This window comes from Clarias gariepinus, chromosome 13 (assembly GCF_024256425.1).
Source record: "Clarias gariepinus isolate MV-2021 ecotype Netherlands chromosome 13, CGAR_prim_01v2, whole genome shotgun sequence".
Lineage (NCBI taxonomy): Eukaryota > Metazoa > Chordata > Actinopteri > Siluriformes > Clariidae > Clarias > Clarias gariepinus.
Window position 1 is genome coordinate 15,052,423 of NC_071112.1, and position 24,496 is coordinate 15,076,918.

Genomic DNA, 24,496 nt, shown 5'->3' on the forward strand with positions numbered 1-24,496 from the left:
AATATTGGCAAACCATGTCTTTCTGGACATTGCTTTTGGCACAGAATCATAATCATGATTAGGGCTTAGGTTAGGGCTTTTTAGTTCCTGAATTAATTTTCCGTTGCAATGCTACAGCACACATATCTACATAACTATGTATTTCCAGCCTTATGGCAACAGTTTGGGGAAGACCCACATTGGGGTGTGATGTTCAGGTGTCCTACAAACCATTGGCCACATAGTGGCTGTCAATTCCTCAAGTGCATTTGAAAAACAGAGTTTGACCACTTGGCATGACCAAGATTAGTAAATATGGGACAAGTAATGTAATCTTGGATTATGCAGTTTACAATTAATAAACAGCACGTTTTAATCGCCTTAAATCCTAAAATTGATAGAGCAACATTCTTTTAGGAGAACTTGAGCAAAGGTGGGCCGGGGCAACAAGCTGTGAAAAACAAGGCCACCTGAGAATTCAAGCATGACATCCACAGAGGGTCTGAAACAGCATGGTGTATTGCATCATTTTTCTAGTATAAAAATCAGAACCAGTTATCAGAAAATTAGACTTTTATAGTTTAGTGTTCTATTTAGCAAAAAGTGTTAACAAAACATTTCCCTCTCAACACTCAAACGGTAATCACAACGACAGAATCACATACAAAAAACGTACAAAGCTTGCAAACAAAATACAAAATGTCCTCTAACAAAGTTTTGATTCAAGTGAAAACTTAAAGAATCACTAAAAAGTAGAAGTGCACTTTTTTTTTTACTGTTTCCTGAATCCTTTCAGAATTGGGTAGATATTCTCAAAAGCTTCATAGATTTCAGAACGGTCTTTAGCACCTAGATTTACAAATGGAAAAAACAAAAAATGAATGTTGATGCGAAAATCCAAAGATAATGTATCATAGTTCATTTTTGTAAGTTCTTAAAATATTATACAGTCTTACAAGATATTTTAAAAGAACAATAATAAAAATAATAATAATAATTTTATAAAAAATATTGAAATAATATTGGCATTTAAACCATGTAGCTTGAAACGGATAAATATGATGATCAAACCTCAAAATTCTCATCAACAGATGACCACACTCTACCTGTGAGAACAACCTTTCCAGACACAAAAATCAGAAGGACAATCCGTGGCTTTACCATCCGATAAATCAAACCAGGAAACAACTCTGGTTCATAGCTTGAGTAAAAAGAGATCAGTGTTATTATGAAGAAGTGAGATTCATATTACAGTTTCATATTACAGTATTTTAAAACAGGACCCATTATTTGGGCAAACCTGCTGAACTGTTGGTGTGTCAGAACCAGGCCCTCCAAGCGTATAGGGAAACACACATCACAACTGCCAACCATGTTCTGGATCTTGAAGTCAAGAAATTTGGCTGGGAAGCCGAGCTTCTGTACCACCCGGGCGTACTTCCTTGCAGCTAGACGAGACTGCTCCTCACTGGTGGAAAATACGATGAAAATCCTTATGAATATGAGATGTGATATTACCATGACAACAAATTACCCTAAACAGGTTCAATTCCCTGTCATGTCAAACACCACCAATGTTTAGGATGAAAGTTTCGGACCTCTTTGCACCAGTGCAGACCATTTTTCCTGAGCTGAAAATGAGGGCTGTGGTCCTGGGTTCACGGATCCGCATAATTACAGCAGCAAAACGCTAGGGAAGATGACAGTCATAATGCCTTAAGTATTTCAAGCTCTTCCAAAATGTTCACAGTAATGACATTTTGCTATTAATATAAATACATTTATTTTCTCCTCCTTGATCTCAGATTCATTCAGAGTAAAAGCTGAATGCAGTGTAACAGAAATCCAACACCAGACATCAGATTAGACCTACCTTTGGATTGTACTCAGCATTTCGAGCTTGAAGTGCAATGGCTTTCAGGTCTAGAGGACAAGCCAGGTTTACTGTAGACACTATATTCCTACACATACACAACCAAATACAGGTTAACATGTTTGCATAAATATGCAGTTGGTTTAAACTCAGAACGCATCTACTTACAGTAACCCCATAAGAAAACAGTAAAAATAGATCAGATTGCACAAAACAGCCTCCTTTTATCATACGTTCAAGTCCTACAAAGTTGGAAAGGGGATGTCAAAAACATCTCAGGAATGGAAAAATACAGGAACACAAATTCAGAAACTCAGAGTTAAAAAAAAAAAGCCAAGAAATACAACTCTCTCTCCAGCACCCGCACTAAGCACACCCTGTATTCTGCTGTTTACCCTGACTGACCACCTCCGAGTAAACCTCTGAGCTCCTGTGCTTCTTTACATGCCAATATAGAACATTCTTCCATGTGTAAAGCTGGTGAATGCAATATATCGATATGTTATTATACTTTTCCTGTACTATTTTTCTTTTATTAAAAATATATTGTAAAGTATTCATATGATGACATTGGATATAAGATCTGTGAGTTAGACATATAATGTGTGCACAAAATTCTGTCCTTTTGCTTTTAATACCTGTCTTAAAGATTGTACTTTTTCTGTACTATACAGTAATTGTAAACACTATTAACTATTTCTTCTCCTAACATATGTAATTTACTCACATAACTGTAGTTGCTGTCCAATGACATGACTACTAATTCACTGTAAAATATTTACATTTGGATGTTGGTTATTGTTTGTGCATTTAAAACCATAAATCACTAAACATACGTACTGAATTGTACCAGTGCACTTTATCATTTATTTATCATTTAGCCTTGGTTTTGCTCTGCAGCTATATAGAGTTTTAAATGCCACTATCTTTACTTTAACAGATTAAGATACATAAAGGTTCAAAAGGCATTACAACACTACTAGAACAACACAATATCTTAGTCAAAGAAAGGTTCGAAAGATTATTGAGACCTTGTTGTTTAACAAAAGTAGAATATCTTACTGCAATTGTGGGATGATTCCTGAACTTTCTGAAACAGGGGCGACAGGGGTCATGGGTGTCATGGGGGTCATAGGGAGGTTGCAGAAGGAGGAGGATGCCGGCGGCCCAGTATTGACCTCAGCGTCTGCTTCAGTTGTCGCTGGAGTCGTACAGTCCAGGTAAACACCGCTGTCATCTGTACGGCCCTCTCCCCCTTCATCCTGAGCACTGAGCTCATCAGGCAGAAAGCTCAGGTCCAGATCATCAGACAGATCTTTCTGTTGGTTGGAGATAGAGGATGAAAGGAACGAGGGATCCTGAAGCTGTGGTGGGCCCTGCAAACCCAAATCTCCTCCAAACATGTACTTAGAGGAACCCTGGTGGAAGTGGCCATACAGTTAGAAGCATGCTTGGCATGAAGATGAAAATCATCTCCTTATTTTCAGAACTTTATGTTAAGAGCACAACATACAGCAATTGACTGGTCAAAGTAACTCTCAAGCGACGCATCTTCATCCATCTTTCTCCAAATCCATTAAAGATTGAGAGAGAATCAAAACAAGAGGAGCCAGTAGTTCTAAACTATCTAACCCAAAGCTGGCTTGTTTCCCGTTCTGAATTCACTACAGGCGCACTAATTTGGATCAAATGAAACTCCTTTTAAGAAGCGTGAATAAATATGAAATAACATCAATGTCAGATTTATTTTTTCCTTATTAAAACGAATAATTTCACCTAACTACATAACGCTCACTTTTAAATGTCAGGAGTAGCACTGCAGCCTCCATCCACAAGGGGGAGACCTTGTATTTAATAACAAGAGAGAGATATGTTTTCGCCACAGCAGAGGTGACCGTCCGCTATTAAACGCATTGATTTCTCTCGTTTTCAGTTAAGTTCCACCTTCCGGTATACGATTGGCTAAGATTCCATGCCCTGGCCAATAATAAGCCACACTGATTGGCAGATCAACAAATACGTGCAAATGGTTGGCCAATCCTTATGCAGTAAGCCAACTCTTTTTCCAATGTGGGTGGAATAAATATAAAAATATTCATGTATGGATATGCTTCCTGTGTATGGGCATTAAAGCGTTTTGCAAAAATATGCCAGACTGGGTATTCACCAAAACTCAGACAGGCCTGTCTGTACCTCTCACTAGAAGAAAGAGCCTTCACATTAACTGCCTAAATGACATGGATATAATACCAAAAAACCTGGTCTATCTATCTATCTATCTATCTATCTAAAATAATTTTTCTAACTTACAAAATTATGTAAAATTTTATAACTTCATTTAATATAATGTAATAATTAATTAATTTAGTAATTTAATTCATCTTATTAAATGTGCTTTATGTGTTTTAAAGTGTTTACTGTTATTGTCCACCTCAAAGACTGTATTAATAAAAATGCACCGAGAAAAAAAAAAACACAACCGTGTCCACTAGGTGGCAGTAATGAGACCTACTGAGTAAGTTCGGATTACAATGCAAAGAGGAAGAACCTCTGGTTATGGGCGGTGCTATGTCAGCGTGATCATTACACATGTATAGGTGTTGTGTATGTTACAATAGCTATGCATTAACAAACACAATATCGCTCGAGTATTACACTAGGTTATTGCTTTATCAGCCAGATCTTGGTTGGGTATAAAAGTTTTCCTGTTTATAATGAGTTATCTTAAGTGACAGCTGAGTGTTTTTTTTTGTTGTTGTTGCTCTGGGCAGCCTGATGTGAGAGAAGGCTATGGAAGAAGTGAGAAATTGTTTGAGAAACTTCCCAAAAGAGGCTCGGGGTGAGTGAGTAACGTTTAAACTTGAATGAGATTATGATTGTGTCCTGTAAGAGTGTATTACATTTTCAAGTAGCTGCATACTGTATGACAGCAGTGTCAGCATTTAAAATTTGAGATTGATTGATTGTTTAAAATGATGTAAAATGTAACAATAAATTCTTTTGATGTTTTGATTGCTTTGATGGTGCTTGCATGCTTTGATTTATTCATCGATGCATCAGATAATGCAGGTGTCTTATACTCCTTAGAGCTTTATCTTAATGAGTCAGTACCTTATCTGGATGGGCCGCAGTCCCCTTTACAGTTCTATCGGGACTGGATCAGCTCTAATAAACCCTGTATCATCCGCAATGCATTTAATGACTGGCCTGCTTTGTCTAAATGGAACGCCACCTATCTCAGGTGAGAAAAACAACTGACACAAATCTAATCTAACGCATACATTCAGTTCCATCACCTGCACCCGGGCATTTTTGAAGGGCTGTTGCATTATTTTCAGGCAGGTTGTGGGCTCAAAGCTCATCAGTGTTGCTGTTACACCAAACGGCTATGCGGATGCTGTTAATAGAGACCGCTTTGTGATGCCCGAAGAGCGCCAGATGACTTTCTCAGCTGTGCTGGACATTATAGAGGGCAGAGAAAAGCACGGTGGTGTGTTTTACGTGCAGAAGCAGTGCTCAAATCTGACCGAGGAACTGCCAGAGCTCACAGGAGACGTACAGGTTCACATTCCCTGGATGAGCGAGGCGCTGGGTGTGTCATATAGAAGATCACACACTTAGTCTAAAACAATAAGAAATGTCTGACTATTATAGTAGGTGAATGCTTAGATTATGTTTCACGTGGATTCTAGTTTTTGTATTTTGTGATGAGAATCATCATTGATTAAAAATCATTAAATATGATTAGTATAGGACAGACTGCACTTTAAGGTTAAATGTAAATGTTCTACATTTTAAAAGTTATACCTGTAATATAAATACTATACACTTTTTTTTTTTTGCTTTTTAGGAAAAATGCCTGATGCTGTGAATTTCTGGTTGGGAGAAGAGCATGCAATTACCTCTAGTAAGTTTTATTGATAAAATACAATTTTATTCATTCAATCTTCCAAGTTTGGGTTTAAAAATCAAAAGCTTTGCATGGTGTTGAATTAGGAATTTTCGCTTTTACCTTGCAGTGCACAAAGACCACTATGAGAACCTTTACTGCGTTATCTCTGGAGAGAAGACATTTATTTTAATCCCTCCCACTGATCGACCTTTTATACCATATGGCAAGGCAAAACTTCTCATTTTTTTGTTCTCTTTATTGTACATTAATTTAGTCACTAAGCACGTAGCTGTAGTTGCACATTCCTCTGCCTGATCGCAGACATTTGTGTGTTCACGTTGTGACCTTGTGTAGAACTCTACCAGCCTGCTACATACAAACAGAAGCAAGATGGCAGCTTTGAAATAGTGGATGAAGATGATTCAGAAAAGGTACATCATTCATGTTACACTCATTAAAAAAACCTTTTAGTGGGTTAGGGAAAAACATTACATAAGTTGGTCAAACTAAAATGTATGAGGGGCGTTCAAGTCTGCCCAAGACCCGTGATGAAATTTCTCATGAATGAAGACGTAAAACTAATTGATGTTTACAGAAGACTTAAGAACATTGATGAGATGCTTAAACCACAGAAAAATATTTAAATGGCGCAGACGTTCTAAAAAGGCTGTACGTGAAATAGGATCCTGGCCGAGTCATTCCTGTGAACTTTCTTTGAAAATCAACAGATAATTTGACATCCAACTGTGGAAACTGAATACAATCATTCACAAACACCACTTATACTTTACAGGACTTTGGCTGAGAGTTATTGCCACATCCCAATATAGTCAAGACCTCACTACAAACCATTTCCACATGATTGGGCCATTAAAAAAAGTTCCTGGGAGGCCATGCGTTCAAACTTGAAGCAGGCAGCCCAATCGAGAAAAATTTCGACCTTGATAGTATCCAAGAACTAGTGAAATACTAATATAGGTGCATTATCGTAGCAGGAGATTAAAAGTCCCAGTTTGACTTGAACATCCCTTATTTTAAGTTATGTTTTTATTTTCTAATGGGTAAACCTGTCACTGCCTTGCACTACACAAGACCAGACCTGGATCCAAACAAAATGAACAATCTGTTTGACAAACATTATGGTCTCACTTTAGGTGCCATGGATTCCCCTGGATCCTCTTAATCCAGACCTAGATCGCTTTCCGTCCTACAGACAGGCCCAGCCCTTGTGCTGTACAGTAAGAGCAGGAGAGATGCTTTACCTCCCCTCTCTCTGGTTTCACCATGTTCGCCAGTCTCATGGATGCATAGCAGGTGCTGTTTTACTTTGGTTAACGAATGTAGTTTCATATGGGAGTAAATTCTTTCCATCATCACTTGAACTGGTACATGTACTGTACCAGTGTACCAGTAACGTGATGTGACAATAAAAGTGACATGACATTCCAAGGCAACGATGTAGTGCGCATGCATGGATTATAATAAACATAGGCCTAAATGTACTGGAATATGTTGCTTGAAAATAAATGTGTAACATGTGCTTTGTGTTTTTTTCCAGTGAATTTCTGGTATGATATGGATTATGATATCAAGTACAATTACTTTCAACTAGTGGAGTCTCTAACCGGAGTTGTGGGTTCACCATAAAGCTTTGAGCTCTTCATCAAATCACCTTCAGAGAGTGAACACTGGACCCAGGGGAGAAATACACTCTGAATAGGACAAGAGCGCAACACCAAGTGTAATTTTTTTCCACCAATCCCTATGAGCCCCATGACAATTTAGGAGAAGGGAGGAAATTGGAGAACCCAGACAGACATGACTCGTACATGCAACCCTGCAGCATCCTGAGCTCAGAATCGAATCCCGATCCCTGAAGCTACTTGATTTGAACTTCATGACTTTTAAACATTCTACTCCATTCATGCACAACAAATAACCAGTTTCTGTGTAATAAATACAGTTTTATTAACTAGCATCTGACTTTGCTTTTCAGATGACACTTAGAAGATTTAAAAACAAGTCATTCAGGAATAGTGCAGAACAAACAAATTTCAAATGGGAAACATTTTCATTAATGTTTGACGCGAGCTTCTGAGATTCGCTGCCTTATAGGAAATGCGAACATCGGTAGCTACAGACATAGTGCTGAGTAGCAAAGCATGGGATGATTGTTCTTTAAAGAAATTCAGATATACAACCATGCACTCTTGTTCAGGATCCAGTGAGCTCGGAAGTTCACTTCTTCATGCATACAGTTTTGTCATGCTAGTAGTAAACTTGCTCTCCTACCACCATCTTTATATAACCTATACTCTGAATTCACTCAGTTCAGCTAAATGATTATGGTCAGATGATCGACAAATTACTTAGATACAAAATATAAGAGCTGTGCATTCTTCTTACAATTTGTCTCATGCACACTGAAATGTTCATGGCAAGCTTTTGCAGTAAAAAGTCCTGATGTTAGGGGTTTAGGTTGAAGCTGGAGGATCATTTTGCTAGCTGTTCTGAGCACAAGCACCATATTCTGTAACAGTAGAAGAAACGTCTGGACATTTTACAGCAGACAGACAACTAGCACAAATAAATACAGTATTCTTGTGATATTACAACAGTATTACTTTAGAAAACAAAATGCTTTACTGTACATCAGTGTTAGATTTAAGAAAAGGGGCAGAACACATTTATGAAAAGCATCGTCATCTAGGTTAATTCAAGCTTAAGAAACTGGGGCAAATAAAATGGAAATTCCTCAGTGTTTAATTTTACTTTTGCTGAGTTGAAAGTAAGTAATCTTATATCTAATATTCCTTTTGCGATTCTATCCTACTCTATTGTATTTCTATGGCAGTTGAGTCTGATCTACTGGAATATTTTAGACTACGGAAGACAAAATCCTGTCAGCACTAAAAGCACTTTTTTTAACGATAAATAACAGAAATTTGCTGATTACAAAATAAGGCACCCAATCTCTTTGATTGACATCGATCAGTGTCAAGATTACAAAATGTACAAAAGTGTCAAGGTCTATGCATGAGATTTGGATGCTGTGATTCCAGATTCTCTGCTCTGGAACTGTTTTTGACAGTAAGGATATCCTATATAAAAACTCCTTCTGGAGACCTTTAACCCCAGTTAATGACCTTAAAATAAATACAGGCACACATCAACAACACACACTTAAAAATGTACTCCATAGTGTAAAGATATAAATGAAGTAACATCTATCTCGGAAAAAGACAAAAAAGTTAAGTTCTGAAAAAAGTTCACATTCTCTTGAGGGTCAAACAAGTAAAATAAGTTTAGCTCCATCTTGCTGCTGCTGGTCAGATTGGAGCTGTGCGTGTCCATTTCTGATTTATTCACCATTACAAACCACGCAATGTTCAAGACTCAACTCTCCTTAAGAACAACAAAGTCCATTTACTCAGTCATTGCTCTTATACACAAATATCCAAGTACAGTATACCAATAAAAGGGAAAAGGGCACCTTATTTGGTAATGAGGTGAAGTGTGGAGTAGAAGATTGCTGTAATAACAATAAAAAAAAGAAAAAAAAAGAAAAAGGGAGGTAGGCCGATTTGATTAGTCTATAGTGCAACATGGCCATGCCTGTCAGACTGAGCCTGTCCATCTGTGCTGGTAGTGTTTAAGCAAAAGGAAGGGAAATCCACTCAAGTCATTTGTGGATTTTTAAAATCTGCTTATTAAAAAAAAAAGTGCAGAGTCATGGCTTGGGATCCGGCCTCGGCCTAAATGGTGTAAATAGGTTCACATTAGACTTTGCTGTCCATCCTCTTTTCCACAGCTTTGAGGAGAAGCTGGGAATACTGCTCCAGCAGTGCCAAAGTTCGTTCCTCGCCCACAACACCAGCTTCACCGCCCAGCACACACACTGAGCTGCTGGAGCTGGATCGGCTTTCTGCATATTGTGGCAATGAGTTCAACTCGGTCTGTACTGCCTCAAATGCTTCAGTCAGCACTTGAGCCATATCCTGCTGCTCCTGGCGCTGGTCTGTGGAATTGCTCAGCTGTAAACACACAGAGAAAAGGCACACTCAGTATGTTTAGCTAGATGTTTTTTTATTATTGTATACACAATGAAAAGAGCCTAAGATTACTGCACTGATGACTTACCATCCTATAGAAGTGGCAGGCCTTTTTAAGACTGCTTTGAAGTTCACTAGCTGCAAGTCTGCATGACTCCATATCGAGTGATGCACCTGATGTAGAGATGAGGGGGGAAAAAAAGTAGACAATTTGTCATACACTTTGTCCACTGGCTAGATGCTGGTGCGAGTGCTGCACTCTGTGTTGTGTCAAGAAATCAATTTTTTATAGAAATACTGCATTTTTACTAGTTTAAGAACCGAACTGTTACATAACGAGATGTGGGAGTTTCCTGACACACGGGGACCAAACTAATTTTGTTGGGTATGTCTCTTGGCTTGCCAATTTGTTTATCTTCCAAAATCAAGCATATAGTCATTTACAAGGAATATACAACATGACAGATTGCATGTTTTTCTTATTTTATTTTAAGGACACAGCATATAAAAAAAAAAAAAAAAAAAAAAAAAAAAATATATATATATATATATATATATATATATATATATATATATATATATATATATATATATATAAGCTTCATCCTCTACACTGGTCATGTCTTTTTTTTTTTTATTGGTGGTTGCTCAGGTTGTTGGTTAAGCTATGGCACCAACCCCAAACCCTAGACATGAGTACTTTCTGTCTCCAGACCAGCAGTGCTGTTCAGCACGGAGCATACAGTATCGTGCTGCCTAATACTGTCTAGAACGGTTCCAGACTCGGCACCAGCACCTTAATTGTACAAAACGGCATCATATATTTGGCAATAATGCTTCCATAATGCGCACACACACACATATACACACACAAAACAGAATTTTATTTGCACTGTGTGCAAAAAATGAACAGCGAAAGACCAAAAAAAGAATACATAGGATTATGGTTAATGGAAAATTAGCAGGAGCATAAAGAGAAGAAGCATGCCTCACCCTTTAATTTGTAATGGTTAATGGAGGGACAGGGTGAAGAGGAGAACATGGCAGAAGTGATGGAAGAGACTGAAGGAGAGAGATACCAGAGCCTGCTGGTAAAGAAGTGCTTGGGCAGACCCAGGCGCAGAGTTACAGATGAGAGAACAAGAGAAGATTGAAATCCCAGCAAACCTGAATTCTGGGCTCGAGTGGCTGCTTGCAGACAAACCGTGCTGCCTTGATTCTGATTTGGTTGCTCGGTCTGAGTCGGCTCCAGCTCTGAATCTTTCCCTTGGATCTTCTCTTCACTCTGATCAGTGTTGAAGTTCTGTTCCTCTAATGGCTCAGTCTCAGTAAGCACCGAGCATGTAACTGACTGCATGTTGCTGGAAGGAGAGTGCTCTGGGCCTGGCAGGGGGGGTACATTTACAGGCGTTCTGGTACTAGGATCTTCCTTCTGGCCAAGTTTGGTAATCTTGCCGTTAGGAGAGAAAGAGGCCATGGAGGGCTTATCTGGGAGAGGTTTGGTGATGTCAAGGTGTATCTGTGGACGGGTGATGATTGGTAATTTAGCCTGGATGCTTTTAGAAGAGGAGTTAAGAGCTGAGGCACCACTTATGGTGGGTAGAACTGCACCACGGGGAGGAGAGCCAATAAATGAAGCGGGCAGTGGGACGACTGGTGATGAGGGTTTGCTGCGAGAAGCAATGCGAAGGTTAGCTGCGTCTGATCCTGAGCCTCGGTGGGTATCTGAGCCTGTAGGGACTTCACTGAGCTCACTCACGTTTAGACTGTCCCCCATGGACATAGAGCGTGACATCTTGGCCATGGAACTGGTGGTTGGGCTCATGTATGAGCGTGGCTTGGACTTGGTGGGTGTAGGGCAATCCCTGGGCTGGGTAGCTGTTGGGCTGGAGAGAGGCACACTGGGAACCGTTCGGCGCGGAGTGGATACGGGAGTTCGCTCATAAGGCTGGGGCTGAGGGGGAACCTCCTTAGAAGGACATCTAGATGTCTGTAGCATATCAGCTGAAGAAGACAGTTAAGAAGGGTGTACAACAAACTCAGAAAATAGGAACAGAAAAAAGGAAAAGGTAATTCACAGAAGCTTTTATTATTATTCACTAGATTTTATAATCACTACTTATTCACACTAGTGGAAAAAACAGCTTTGCCACAGTTTATCAGGGGCTGAATGTCTCACCCTCTGAAGAGATGTTGTGGATGGACTGGGCTTTTCTCATACCAGCTGACAGAGAATCAACAGAAATTTCCACAGGAATGCGCTTCTTCTCAGGGGTTAATTGCAGACTTGAAGGCCTCTCAGGGCTCTGGAGTTCTCTGGAGGGCTCTGGTACCACTTCTTTGGAAACCTTATTCTCAGTAGTTTTGCTTGAAGGGAAGGCAATTTAAAAAATGTATTTAAATAAATTATATAATATCTTACTTGGTTTAAGCCTTTATTTAGTTTGCTACCAAGTAAAGTTTGCTCTTGCATGGGATGTCTTACCAGCCAGTGGAAGTAGTTAGGAACTTTGAGGACATGCTGACATTATCTGTGATTGTGGGCTGAAGATGAGAATTTGGACTTTCTGTATCAGCGTAAAAAAAAGAAAGAAAAACAGAAAATTGTAAGCATACTACTGTATGGAATTAAAAAAAGGACACTTTTACCATAAAATTTCTCTCACACACACAAAAAAAAGGACCTGAGGTGCTGAAGTCTGACAGGTTTGCAAAGTTTTTTTTGAGAAACGCTTCTTGGTCTGGAGTCTTAGGCACAGAGCTACAGATCTCAGGCTTCCTTTGGCTCTCCTCCTCTTCCAGGTCTTCCATGTCCAGCTCTGATGAGTTTCCATCCACGCTTAGCGGCTCAGTGGGCTCAGAGTCTAACACACACGAAAATCAAGGTAAAACAATGTTAGTACATATGTGGTTTTAAGGGTGTTACTGCTGTGTGTGTACAGTGTTTGTGCTTAAGTGTGTTTCACCTTCTCCGTGTTGATCTGGGCTTGAAAGATGGCTGTTGGAATAATCCATTGAGCATGCACTGTCAGGGCTCTGCTTCTCAGGACAGGAGTTTCCTTTAGCCAATCTCAACCCATGGGCTAACTCCTTGACCTGGTACTCACTAAAGAGCAGAATAAAAAAAAATCAGTCTTGCACAGTGAAGGAGTAAGACTCACAAACCAAACAATACTTTATGGTAAACTCCATGTGACTGAGGAGGACATGTGGGCTGACCTGCCTGCCAGGCTCACTCTGTCCTCACAGCCCTCAGGGTAAAGCACAACAGCCTCCGTGTCTGGTGTCTGAGGTGACAGTGGGATGTACTGAGGACGTGCATGTCCTTTTGAGACAGGGGGGAACGACACTTCTGGCTCCTCCACCTGCAACAAAAACCAGTGAGGTGCTTTACAAGTGCAAGGCACTGTAAAACTTTATAATCTTAAAATTTTATAATCCTAGTAAGTGAAATATTTTTCACTGTTGCACCCTTGAGTCCTTCAGAGGAACAGTTAGTGGAACTGAAGTGTTTTATATGAAACTGAAATCAACCTGACACAGAGTGCTGTACAGATGTCTAATTACCCATCCGGCGATGGTCTGTAGGCTGATGGTACTTCCGAATCCCAGATCAGGATGAAGAGCAGGCTCTCGGTTCATAACAGCAGACTTAGAAAAGGACTCCAGCTGCCTCAAGTCCAGCATGGACTTCACAACCAAATCTGTGCTCTCTGTTCGCCTGCACCAGCGTCGCCTTTGCCTTGAGTTCTCACATATAGGACTGCTGTCAGAAAACTGAGGGAGGGCGGAAAAGAATATTGAAAGCTAACTGTAATGTATGACTTGTATAATGGAGTAAATACACTCACTTGGCACTTTATTAGAAACACCTGTACTAATTCCCACAATTATGTAATCGGCCAATGATGTAAAAGCAGTGCAATGCAGATGATCATATGCAGATACAGGCCAGAAACACTTGAGAAAAGGTTTGCAAAGAATGGATACACACTGATTCGACGTGACGGAGAAGCTACACTGAGTCTGCTAAGGCACACAGAATTTGGCACCAACAACATAAACGAGAAGTTTCAACAGCATTGTTTTCTTGGCACACATTGGGCCTGTTAATACGAATCATCACTTCAATGCCATTGACTATTCGAGTATTTTTGCTGGCCATGTGCATCTCTTTATGGACAAAATTTACTATTTAATGCCTACTTCCAGCATAACATGCAAAACAGAAGTCATCTCATAAACATGATGATGAGTTCCCTCAGTGGCATTTCCAGTAACCAGATTGAAACGTAATAGAGAAATTTTTAGTTGTGTTAGAACAGGAGATTTGCAGCAGAAAAGTGCACATGAAAATCTGCAGGAATCTCACAGCAATGTTTCCAACACGTGGAATCCATGCCTTGATGATCTGAGGCTGATCTGAGAACAGAGGGCGGACTCACCCAGTTTAAATATGGTGTTTCTAATAAAGTGCTTGTTGAGGGCAATATATAATTTTGATCATGTAATTTCATGATGTAATCAAAGGTAATTATTTGTACCTTTCTCATCTCTTGAATCGAGTCATGCTTCTCCTCTGACGATCCTTGTAAACATAAAAGGCAACATATTTTGTACAGTCCGGGAAAGATTTGCAGGTAATGGCAAAGAATTCCTTCAACTACTAAGAAAAGCAAATAATTTACCCGTGTCTTCTCCTGTGCTGCTGCCAGAAGAGAGGTGAGGAAAATTGTTTTCATCCTCCTCCGTAATACACTCTTCCTCCTCAGGCTCTTTGTCACTGTCAGAGGACATCGTGCCCAAAGCTGGAGCGCTGTGCACCTCTCTCCTAGGGCTGAGAACAATAATGTAATTTATTCAAATGTGTTTGAATTTGTCACCATACAGAACAAAGACTGCAATAACACATTTTTTAAGAATGTTTGTTGGTTTTAGTTAACCTACAGCCTGTGAGCGTGTGTCTTTAAAACCAAATGGGAGAAACTGCAGAAAAGTCGGCCGGAAAAATAGTCTCTCATATACTGTACACATGGTGGTCATAAATTATTCCAAATAACGTGCATGTTGGTTGTTTTGTACAGTTGCATCTAAATTCGATTCCCAATAAATTCCTGTAGAGAATTGTGTAGGGAATTTAAGTGGGGAGTCCTGGTGAACTTAAAATATTGACTATTAGGTGTGGTGAACTTAAATATTTAAGCGATATCACGCTTGCACCATGCTGTTGTGCTAAAGATTAGCGCAGCTGTGATGCTGTGGAAGGCATGAGGGGTGCAGCTGGGTGCTGGAGCTTTGGCACAACAGTTCCACAAACAGGGTTTATTATAAACAGATGATTTGTTTGTTAATTTAACCAGTGATTTTGCTCTGCGAACACGTATCCTTATGGACAGAACTAACTAAGGGTGACTGGCGGAGCTGCTGACCAACAGTTAGTGTAATTAACAGGGGTGAAAATAGGATTACATTTTCACTGGTACTGTGTAGCCAAAAGGTGAGAAGAATAAAACATTGTTGTGGACAATCAAGAGGAACTTAAAAGATTTACTTTTGTTCTTCCACTTTAGAGTATCAGACAACTTCTGGGTCCAGGGGTTAAAACCCATATAGCATTAAATTCATCATCATAATGACATTATTGATATTATATTCCTTGCTGAATGTGAATCTGTGATTGGTTTGGAATGTAGGTTTCAGCAAGACGCTGCTCTCCACTCAGTACTGAGGACCGGAATGACCTACTTTAACCCACGCTGGCGACAGACAGTTTGCGTCGTTATTGATTTGTGTCATTATGCGTTTAGTTAAAGGTCCCAGTGATTTTATGCTCTATTATCACCACTCATGTCCAATCAGGTTACTTAGTCAGAACTACTGTAACTGTTGTATAACTCGTCTTATTCTCGTTAAGCAAATATTAGTGTTAAGATCTGCCTGAGCTCAGAGGATGCATCACAAATTAACATATCAAACAGAAAAATCTGGTTATACTTGTAACACAACATGCACAATTTATTCACTCAAACAGACGTGACTAACCTGTATAGATGTGTATGTATGTTCGTGTGTGGTACCTGACTGGATGATGCTTGGTAGGGGGGCTTTTCTGTACAGGTTTACTCTTCTGTTTAAGTTCAGAAAGTCTTTGCTTCATACTGATGGTCAGCTCTGGATTCAGTCTCCAAACAAAGATGCAGCTAAACACAAATACATAAACATTTACAACAATCAGATTTTATCATAATGATTGAAATGGACAGTGGAATTCTAAGAACTTACCTGTCCCCCGATACTGAGATCAGATGCTTGCAGTCATTGGTAAACTTCATCCCAGTGACTATCTCTGTAAATAGGGAGAAACAGTCAGTAATCCTTTACCAGCACTGAGTAATGATTTGAAATACATTAATAAGGGGCACATTTGAGGAAGCACATCACTTAAATTGAGACATTCTCAACTAAAAAAAAGCAGACAGTTCATACCAGAGTGCCCAAACATGGTGGCTACACACTCTCCAGTGTAAAAGTCAAAAATGTTGATGTTTTTATCTGAGCAGCTGGTAGCCACGTACATCCCTGATGGATCCATCTGGACCTGAGCGCATTTACAAAAAAACAATAATGAAAATTCAATCCAATATCAAATGTTGGCATAAGACTTGATTACCTTTGATGATTTTTAGTAAATGGAACGTGTAGTCTAGCAATAGGGACATACCTTAATTAGAGTGCCATCCTCCCCCTGAGAGCCCTTGTATATTTTCTTCTGTTTTCCATTGCTTATGTTAAAGATCCTGTATTAGACGGAGAATATAATAAGGAAGAGACAGAGAAAGAAGTAGGGTGTAGATAGACCATATCTAGAGTTCAAAGTTGAAGAATTTCTGGGAAGAGAAACATGCTTAATTGATCATGTGTCTTTTTACAAATTGACCACTAGAGGGCCAATTATATATATATACAGTACACACAAACTCACAAATGAAGCTTGTTTACTTCCAACAAAGCAATGCTTGTACCTATTTACAACTTCTTGCTCTTTGCCGTCTATTAAACATTCTGACCCCTGTCTCAATTGCTTAACAAGACAGTTTACAGCGTCTTCACATTTTCTAACAGTATTCCTTAAAGGCTTGGTTTAGACAATGAACAAAATGACAGTTCATAATCATGTGCTTTCTTTATTTCCTCCAAGCACACAGTAGTTCCCAAAATAACTTCCAGTCAGAACTAGGAACATATTCAAATGAACTTTAGACAAGCAACATGTTCTTGTAAATTGATTACATATACACCAAGATTCTATTTTTCCATTACAAGTTGGAAGGTACAGAGCAAAGACGACAGCAGTGTCCTACCAAAGAACTACACTAGAGTGACATCAGACTGGTGTTAGTGACCCCTTGGGTTATGCCTGAGTTTTGAACCCACGTTTCATTTACTTAATTGTTAATTTAGCTAATTAATGCAGATACACCCAAATCTTAATAAATAAAATAAAAACACTACACCACCATATTACACAAGAACTTGTGAGAAAAGAGACTTATCCTCAGAAACTAAATCCCTGCCTAGATGTTAATAAGACTGGTATTACAGGTCTGCAATTAAACTGACTGTTGCAAAGAACGTATTGAAGAAAGCCTTCTAACCCCATCTTATTGCAAAATACACATGCACAATTAAATTATAATGCACACCCTGAAGTACAGCTTATTTCCGTGTGATAAATTGCATTCCCTTTTTAGATTTTTGTCAAATTGCCATTACAGGTGTGTAAGCACATGGGCATGATTCACAAACTTGCTTGTTGCAGCCCAGACATAAAAATCCCATTTTGCTACAGTACCACCTAAATTCTAATTTGGCTATTATCTAAGAGTCCATTGATGGCACACATTTCCCACTTACCTAATGCTGCGGTCCTGGCACCCAACAGCAGCGTACTTGCGCAGTGGGTCAATATCCATATCGTACAGAGTGGTCTTCCTCACAATGTGGTGGGTGCGAGTAAACATGATTCCTTCATCCGTCTGTAAAGTTATATACAATTTTATGATGTTAATAATTGATCAAGCCTACCTTACTGAATGATATTACAATAAGAAACAGTACGAGATCATACGTTGGTTATACTAATTGGCCAAATCCTGCTTGGTGAGAATGGATAAGTTGTGGATTTAAATTATGTTTTTAATTAGACTTTAACAAGATGCCTCAGCCTTATTAACTGCCTAGAGCTAATGATTATTCATTAAAACTTATAACATGCATCTAAGAGAGAATTATACTGGGATTAAGAGCTGTCAGGAAATTTTATTAAAACTATATATATATATATATAAATGCAAAGTGGATGTGGGACTGTAAGCTTTAAATTCAGCAGTAAATCTTTCTAGCATTCTTTGGATTCTGAGCACATTAGTTTAAATTTCATTTTATTTTTCTCTTTTGATCTATGTTCTTAGTTTTTCATTGAGTCAAGGTACAGTATATAAGGAGAAAAACATGAAGAAATTGTACAATATTCTCTGGCATACAACCACACATGATCATGCCGACTCAAATGGAGGACCTGTGTTGTGTTATAAGACCTGTGTTGTAGGATCATTACAAAAGAAGCCAAGATTCAATGAAACAGAAAAAAAAACAAAAAAAAACAGTAGGTAGAACTGCTGACTCAAAGAAATGCTGAAACAAATCAGTACAGGTTCCATTTGATTCAATAGATGTACTTAATTCAAATAAGCATGCCCTCTGGCCACCCATTTTACCTTATGTGCTGTGCGGAAGTAGATACTTTTATCAGCACCACAACTGATCATACGGATTTTGCCATCGTTTGCTAAGGGCAGAAGATATGCACAGAGTTGCAGTCAAATAATCCAGCTCCAAATGTTGTTAATTAAAAAATAGCTGTGTGTGTGTGTGTCAGGTCTCACCAGCAAACCGCACTGCAGTGATGGAGGAGGAATGTTCATCAAGTGTCTGTACCAGGCCATACTCGCACTGAGCATCGAGAACATGGATCAGCCTGTCTCTGCTTGCTGTGGCCAACAGCCTCAAGCCTGCAGGAAGAAGTCACACACACAATGACTATCATTAGTCGATGGTGAAACTGATCAGCTTTACACTCAAGACACCATGTTGAGTGAAATGTTCAAACAAGTGCTACCCACATTTTTTGCAACTGAATCCACATGCTGATTCAACAACACATAAAAGTGTGAACCAGCATTTAACAAGCTTCAGGGTAAAAATACAGGGTGAGCAAGCACACAAACAAATGAGTTGTGAAACATGCTATGCTTCTTTTTTGAAAATGTACTAGTTAGGAGGCAGAGTTAAAAAAAATTATAATGTGAAGGGAAATATTGAGTTATTAATAGGATCTCCTAATAACAGTGATATTCAGATAGAGGAATAAACTGATAATACCAGTTTGAATTAAACCGTGAACATTCATCTATATATATATATACATACACACATTCACACACACACACACACACACACACACACTCACACACTCACACAGTACTGATAAAAAAAAATAGCACACTAAATAAAAGGAATGGATCACACGTTTCATATTGTTTTGTTGTAATGGAACATGAACACTCTGTGTATTCCTATTATTAATTTATGCCAGGAAAACGAAACACTACTGTATGTCGATTGCATTCAAATATTCAAGGTATGATAATATTTTGTCACTTAAACTGGAACTGCACAACTGTCCTACTGAGAAAACCCCCCCAGACATACACAGTTTATGCTGATGAATTGATAATGGATTTGAAATGCAAAATAGGCTTTTGTGTTTTTTTTGTGTACTCAAACAGTAACCAGTTCAACTTGTACAATGGATCAATTTGCATAATTGAATGGTTAATTTACAGGCTCAGATTGACTGTGATCTGATATCATGGCTCTTCTTCTGTAGTGGTTAGTTTCAATGAGGCAGGAGTTGAACAACAACAAAAAAATATATTATAATAACCTTAAAGTGTGACCGGCAGTGGCAAGCAGAACAGTAAAGACCATTCATATGCACCACGTAAAAGGTGGGAGTGGGAATGCCTAACTTTGTAAAATAACCTTTATGAAACATCAAGGCGGACCCAGGCATGAAAGTAATGTTTTAATTAGCTCTTTTACAGAAGTCTCACCATCTTCTGATTGCTCTTGTGCTTGTGATTATTGTTAAGAATAATCAATGTGTGCACTTCACTATTGTCTGTACTTGGGTATCTCACATCTAATTATGTCTAAAGTGAATCAGTTGTCAAAACAACAGGCTGTATAGACAAAGGAGTTTGGGCGGATTAGTTCTAAACCAGGACCCTAATCTGCCAGTCAAGGACATGTTGGTACTGGCATTATGACTAGGTCGATGCATGAGAGGCCTCCTGTGAGAAACTGAGTCACTCTGATGGTTAATTACATTACATGGTAATGCTGATACTTGATGCCCATATCACCGTTTCTGATTCGCAAATTGTCTGCAGGAGCCCAAGCCTTATTAATGGCTAAGCAAGGGCTATCTACGGTGTAAAATATGGCTCATAGGCATCGTCCAACCCAAGGGGGAATGGGGAACGGCTGAAATTCAAACAACTTAGGTTAATTCCAACAATGATTTAGGTGAAATCACTAAGATTATATCATAGAACACTTTCAGCATTATACCAGTCCTACAAGTTTAGTTACTCTATTTCAAGTCCAACTATAAAGACAGCTTTAGCATGGGATAGATTCCTAGTTAGTACCATAAGCATGAGCTATAGTCAGCAGACCGTCACATATCTTTTGGTAATCTGAGTAGGATCGGCACTTTTTCTCAACACAGTGTTTAACATGGTGCACTGTGCTGCAGTCTTGCACAGCAAGAGATGAGTTGTTGGTGCCCTTATCGCGGTCCTTACACACCTGTCTCAGGCTTTGAATACTCCAGACACAGGATCTCCGAGTCGTGAGCCTGCACATTCAGGATCTCCTCCATGCTCTGTAGCTCGTGGATCCTGAAATGTAAACAGTGAAGCACAGTTACAAACTGGGTTACACACACACACACACACACACACACACACACACTACACTCAAGATTTATCATATACTTGGACTTGGTATACACATTCCACAAACCTGTGCCAAAACTTGGTAACAGCACTCATAGAGCCTTTCATAACATACATCCAACAAAGTTAGCCGAAAATCCAACTATAAACAGTAGCGTTGAATGGTACATCAACACAGTGCAAATGTCTATTTGATCTGCCTAATAGGAACCTATGTTTCAAGCACAGTGGGGCATTGGGTGTGACGCAGTAAGAAGGGGAAAAAAAAACAAAAAAACACTAAAGACACTCGAAGTATTATATGAATCACAAGATACATTGGAGAAAGGATTTTTCTTTTGTTTGTTTTTTTCAGAAAATTGACTTCAAGAAATGATCAGTGAAATATGGAGATTATTTTAGCAAAAAAGTCTGAAAATGACAAGCGCATGAACACAGCAGCACCACTGCGGTTTTAAAATGTAGCAAATTAGTTTTTTTATTGGGACATTAATTTGCACGTCTCTTAAAGTTCTCAATAAATAAAAAAAACACACAAAAAGGAAAAAAAATAGTATTTTTTTACTTTGGAGTGGGGAGAGGCTAAAGTACAAATCAATGTATTTTACATTGTGTTTTAAAACGTAATCTCTACCGCAATCAGTCAGTAAGGGAGCGTCTAAAAAGTGCATGACCTGAGAAACTGTGTAAGACACTAACAAGATTAAAGTTGTGCATATTATAGGAAATCTAACATGATGCATTGTTGGGATACAGTGTGGATACAGAGTTTATTTACTTTTTATTTCATTTTTAATAATTATTATTAATACCCATATTTAAATGTATGATTACATGTATAAATGTTTTATAAAACCTAGGAGGTAATTTTGGCAACTATTGAAAGCTGTTGTAGTAATAAAAGGAAAAATGAAAAAAGAGAAATGCACTTCATTATATTCTTTTTTTTTTAATCAAGCTGTGTTTTTGATAGGACAAAATAATCTGACACCAGTCTCATTTAAATGTTTCTCTCAGACCAATTAGACCTCTGCTATAAAGAATTTAATCATCATAATCTGCTTCTGATTCAGAGAGAAGGTTTTGACAAGTATCAAAGTATTAAATGTCTTGGCCCAGCACAAAGATCAGTATTGTGACAACAGTAATACACAGTGCCACATTATGGAGGCCCACACACCCAGGAGAGCCTGCACACGCACATGATCAGTACCCAATGAATCAGAAAACACACAGTGCATTTTCCATTTAAGCCACAGTAGACCAATTATCTTAAATCAATTAGAACTCAAGTGCTAAGTGGCAAAATAGAAAATAAAATTCCCTCCGGGTCAAACCTTAGTATTCCATTGCGGTCCCCTGATGCCAGGTGCTGACCGTCTGGGCTGACACACATGGTCCTAATGCCAGTCCTGTTCTCAGAGGTCTGTGAATCGGTTTTCTCTGAATTGCTGGAAATGGTGCAGTCTGGATCCAGCAAAGCTGCAACATTATTGTCTATATAAATAATTTTCTGGAGGTCCTAGAAAGCAAAAAAAAGAACAGGGGAAAGTTTTGCATCTCATGCCATGGTTACAAAATGATCTCATAAATATGATCTCACTAAGGGAGTGTTTAGCAAAGTGGGCTACTATAAGTAGTTGTGGGACTGACATTGCTGATGACGTTGTGCTTGACTGTGGTGCTGTATCCATCTGTGTTCCAAAGGCGGATGGTGTTGTCAGAAGAGCAGCTAAGGAAGGATCCTGGCGTGAGACAAGACCGCTCTCTCTCACCGTCCTGTGGGTACAACTGTCACACAGATGTCAGACATTAACTCAGTCTGACATACTGTATACACAGAGTACTCAAGTAACATTCAACTTAAATAAGTAAAAGTTTAATAGTTTAACAAAATACCACGTAAATGTAACTAAACCAAATGCATGAGAATATTTACCACCTTTTCTGCACAAAATTACATAAATGAATTTATCTTTAATTTAAATTAAGTTTTTAATTCCTCGATTCAAATAAGGCATGACTATTTTGTGTAATAAGATTTTGTAGTTGTCTTACCTCCACACTCCATACACACGAGGAGTGATACAGGGCAGAGTAAACTTTTCCCACTTTGTGGAGATCACGAACATCCCAGACGTACAGGCTATGATCGTTGTAAACACAAGACAGCCAGCGATTGGTGGGGTCATATGAGACAGCCACTGTGTCAGGGTATCGAGCATCCAATTTGTAAGCAAAGAGGTGGCTGAGGGAAGCAACAAAAGATTTATTAGGAAACAAATCAAGGAGGAGTTTGCACAAGGTGACTGTCCAAATAAATTGTCAATGGTCCTTATCTCTCCTATGCTTTTGGAATGCAGACAGAAATAATGAAATAGTAGCATTTTTCCCTCTACAACGATTATGTCATAAACCTAACTTAAAAAAAAAAACATTGTTTTTGTGCATTTAAAACAAATTGTCCTTTTATTATATATTGATTACCTGCATGTGGGATTTATGTTGGGAGCAAAAGATCAGGCCTATCTCTATCTCACAAACACTTTTCTGTAGAGCATACTAATCACCCAGGAAGGAAGGAAAAACAATACAAGGACTGCTGAACACATGTGACTGGTCAACCTGTTAAAGCAGCCCACATACACACTGGATAAACTTTAGAAGTGGAGGAAATGCTTCCAACATAGTTTGGGAAAAATTTGCATAAGCATGACAGTGGATAAGAATCAAATACCGGAAGACCCACATTGACCCAATTTATGATTCACAATGAAAGCATGAATGCTGTTCAACAAAATTGGAGTGAATCGACCCTTTGTCAAGAGCGAACAGTGACTAAGCTCTTCTGGCATTCTGGCTGCCTACTAAGCAAAAAATATACTATGACACAATATTTCTGCATGAATATGCTAACATCAAGATTTCCCATAAAAGTTGAGGTCGTTTTTAATGTGGCAGCTCACCTTGCGTCAGTGACAGATGCGATGTCTGTGCCCAGGCTGTGTGGGCGAGGCAGAGTGCAGATGAAGTGCAGGTTGACCGGATTGAACGCTCGCACCGTTCCATCAGCACAGCCACAGAATATAAGATCCTCAGTGACGGACAATGCGGTGGCTAAACCAGTCTGTAGGAGCCACAGAAAAGAAATCATAGTTGATGTTTTTGAAATGGACAAATAAATCAGTCTATATCAGTCAACATCTTCATACATTTGTGCTTTTATCCAGTGTATATTCAGTTAGACCACTGCATTTGTGGATAGCAGAACTGGGTTTCCATAGGAAACAAATAAACAGTGGTTGGCATGCAAAAAGGGAAGACGAAATCAATCCGGAATGAGACTGATGAAATGAAGGCCTGTGTGTACTAAATAGACATTTTTTAATGCTGCCCCTACTTTTCTAAAAATAAATTTAAAAAAATAAATAAAATTACCTTAAACCATGTAAGAAGGCCACCACAAAGTTCCTTATGAACCCATAATGGGAGACAGATGTTTGTGTTTAGGTAATCTAACCAAGTATAATTTGGCTACAAAAAGTTCTGTTTATGCACTGATGAGAATTGTATTAATGGTATTTTCTGATTTACTCAAATACTGATGTCATTTAGA

General features: G+C 38.8%; 3 protein-coding genes across 6 annotated transcripts in view; 1 reads left to right on the plus strand and 2 right to left on the minus strand.

The window, feature by feature from the left end:
* Window positions 1-331: 331 nt before the first annotated feature.
* Window positions 332-3,726, minus strand: tbpl2 (TATA box binding protein like 2). Its single transcript, XM_053510081.1, has 7 exons — window positions 3,366-3,726; window positions 2,915-3,270; window positions 1,853-1,940; window positions 1,578-1,669; window positions 1,280-1,447; window positions 1,086-1,180; window positions 332-828 (listed from the first exon to the last, which is right to left on the minus strand). Exons 1-7 carry the CDS (start codon window positions 3,411-3,413, stop codon window positions 752-754), a joined length of 924 nt encoding a protein of 307 aa, XP_053366056.1. The 5' UTR covers window positions 3,414-3,726; the 3' UTR covers window positions 332-751.
* Window positions 3,727-4,417: 691 nt separating this feature from the next.
* Window positions 4,418-7,719, plus strand: jmjd7 (jumonji domain containing 7). Of its 2 annotated transcripts, XM_053509552.1 has the most exons (8): window positions 4,418-4,691; window positions 4,940-5,093; window positions 5,191-5,444; window positions 5,703-5,759; window positions 5,872-5,967; window positions 6,099-6,175; window positions 6,899-7,058; window positions 7,303-7,719. In XM_053509552.1, the coding sequence occupies exons 1-8, from the start codon at window positions 4,643-4,645 to the stop codon at window positions 7,389-7,391; spliced, it is 936 nt and encodes a 311-aa protein (XP_053365527.1). In that variant the 5' UTR covers window positions 4,418-4,642; the 3' UTR covers window positions 7,392-7,719. The 2 variants fall into 2 exon arrangements, with proteins under 2 accessions (XP_053365527.1, XP_053365528.1); XM_053509553.1 differs by lacking the exon at window positions 4,418-4,691 and having other exon boundaries at window positions 4,946-5,093; window positions 5,195-5,444.
* Window positions 7,694-24,496, minus strand: part of mapkbp1 (mitogen-activated protein kinase binding protein 1) — a 35,237-nt gene continuing 18,434 nt past the window's right edge. For all 3 annotated transcript variants that reach the window (XM_053509549.1, XM_053509550.1, XM_053509551.1), the window contains 23 exons: window positions 23,847-24,007; window positions 22,939-23,128; window positions 22,534-22,671; window positions 22,218-22,402; window positions 20,732-20,823; window positions 18,742-18,867; window positions 18,574-18,644; window positions 17,711-17,832; window positions 16,518-16,593; window positions 16,283-16,394; window positions 16,079-16,142; window positions 15,874-15,996; window positions 14,485-14,633; window positions 14,341-14,384; window positions 13,364-13,573; window positions 13,016-13,161; window positions 12,763-12,902; window positions 12,481-12,660; window positions 12,282-12,363; window positions 11,976-12,163; window positions 10,964-11,800; window positions 9,885-9,970; window positions 7,694-9,778 (listed from right to left, as the gene is read on the minus strand). In XM_053509549.1, coding sequence (XP_053365524.1) covers window positions 9,524-9,778; window positions 9,885-9,970; window positions 10,964-11,800; window positions 11,976-12,163; window positions 12,282-12,363; window positions 12,481-12,660; window positions 12,763-12,902; window positions 13,016-13,161; window positions 13,364-13,573; window positions 14,341-14,384; window positions 14,485-14,633; window positions 15,874-15,996; window positions 16,079-16,142; window positions 16,283-16,394; window positions 16,518-16,593; window positions 17,711-17,832; window positions 18,574-18,644; window positions 18,742-18,867; window positions 20,732-20,823; window positions 22,218-22,402; window positions 22,534-22,671; window positions 22,939-23,128; window positions 23,847-24,007 — 3,777 coding nt within the window. In that variant the 3' untranslated portion in view covers window positions 7,694-9,523. The remainder of the gene's footprint in view (window positions 9,779-9,884; window positions 9,971-10,963; window positions 11,801-11,975; window positions 12,164-12,281; window positions 12,364-12,480; window positions 12,661-12,762; window positions 12,903-13,015; window positions 13,162-13,363; window positions 13,574-14,340; window positions 14,385-14,484; window positions 14,634-15,873; window positions 15,997-16,078; window positions 16,143-16,282; window positions 16,395-16,517; window positions 16,594-17,710; window positions 17,833-18,573; window positions 18,645-18,741; window positions 18,868-20,731; window positions 20,824-22,217; window positions 22,403-22,533; window positions 22,672-22,938; window positions 23,129-23,846; window positions 24,008-24,496) is intronic.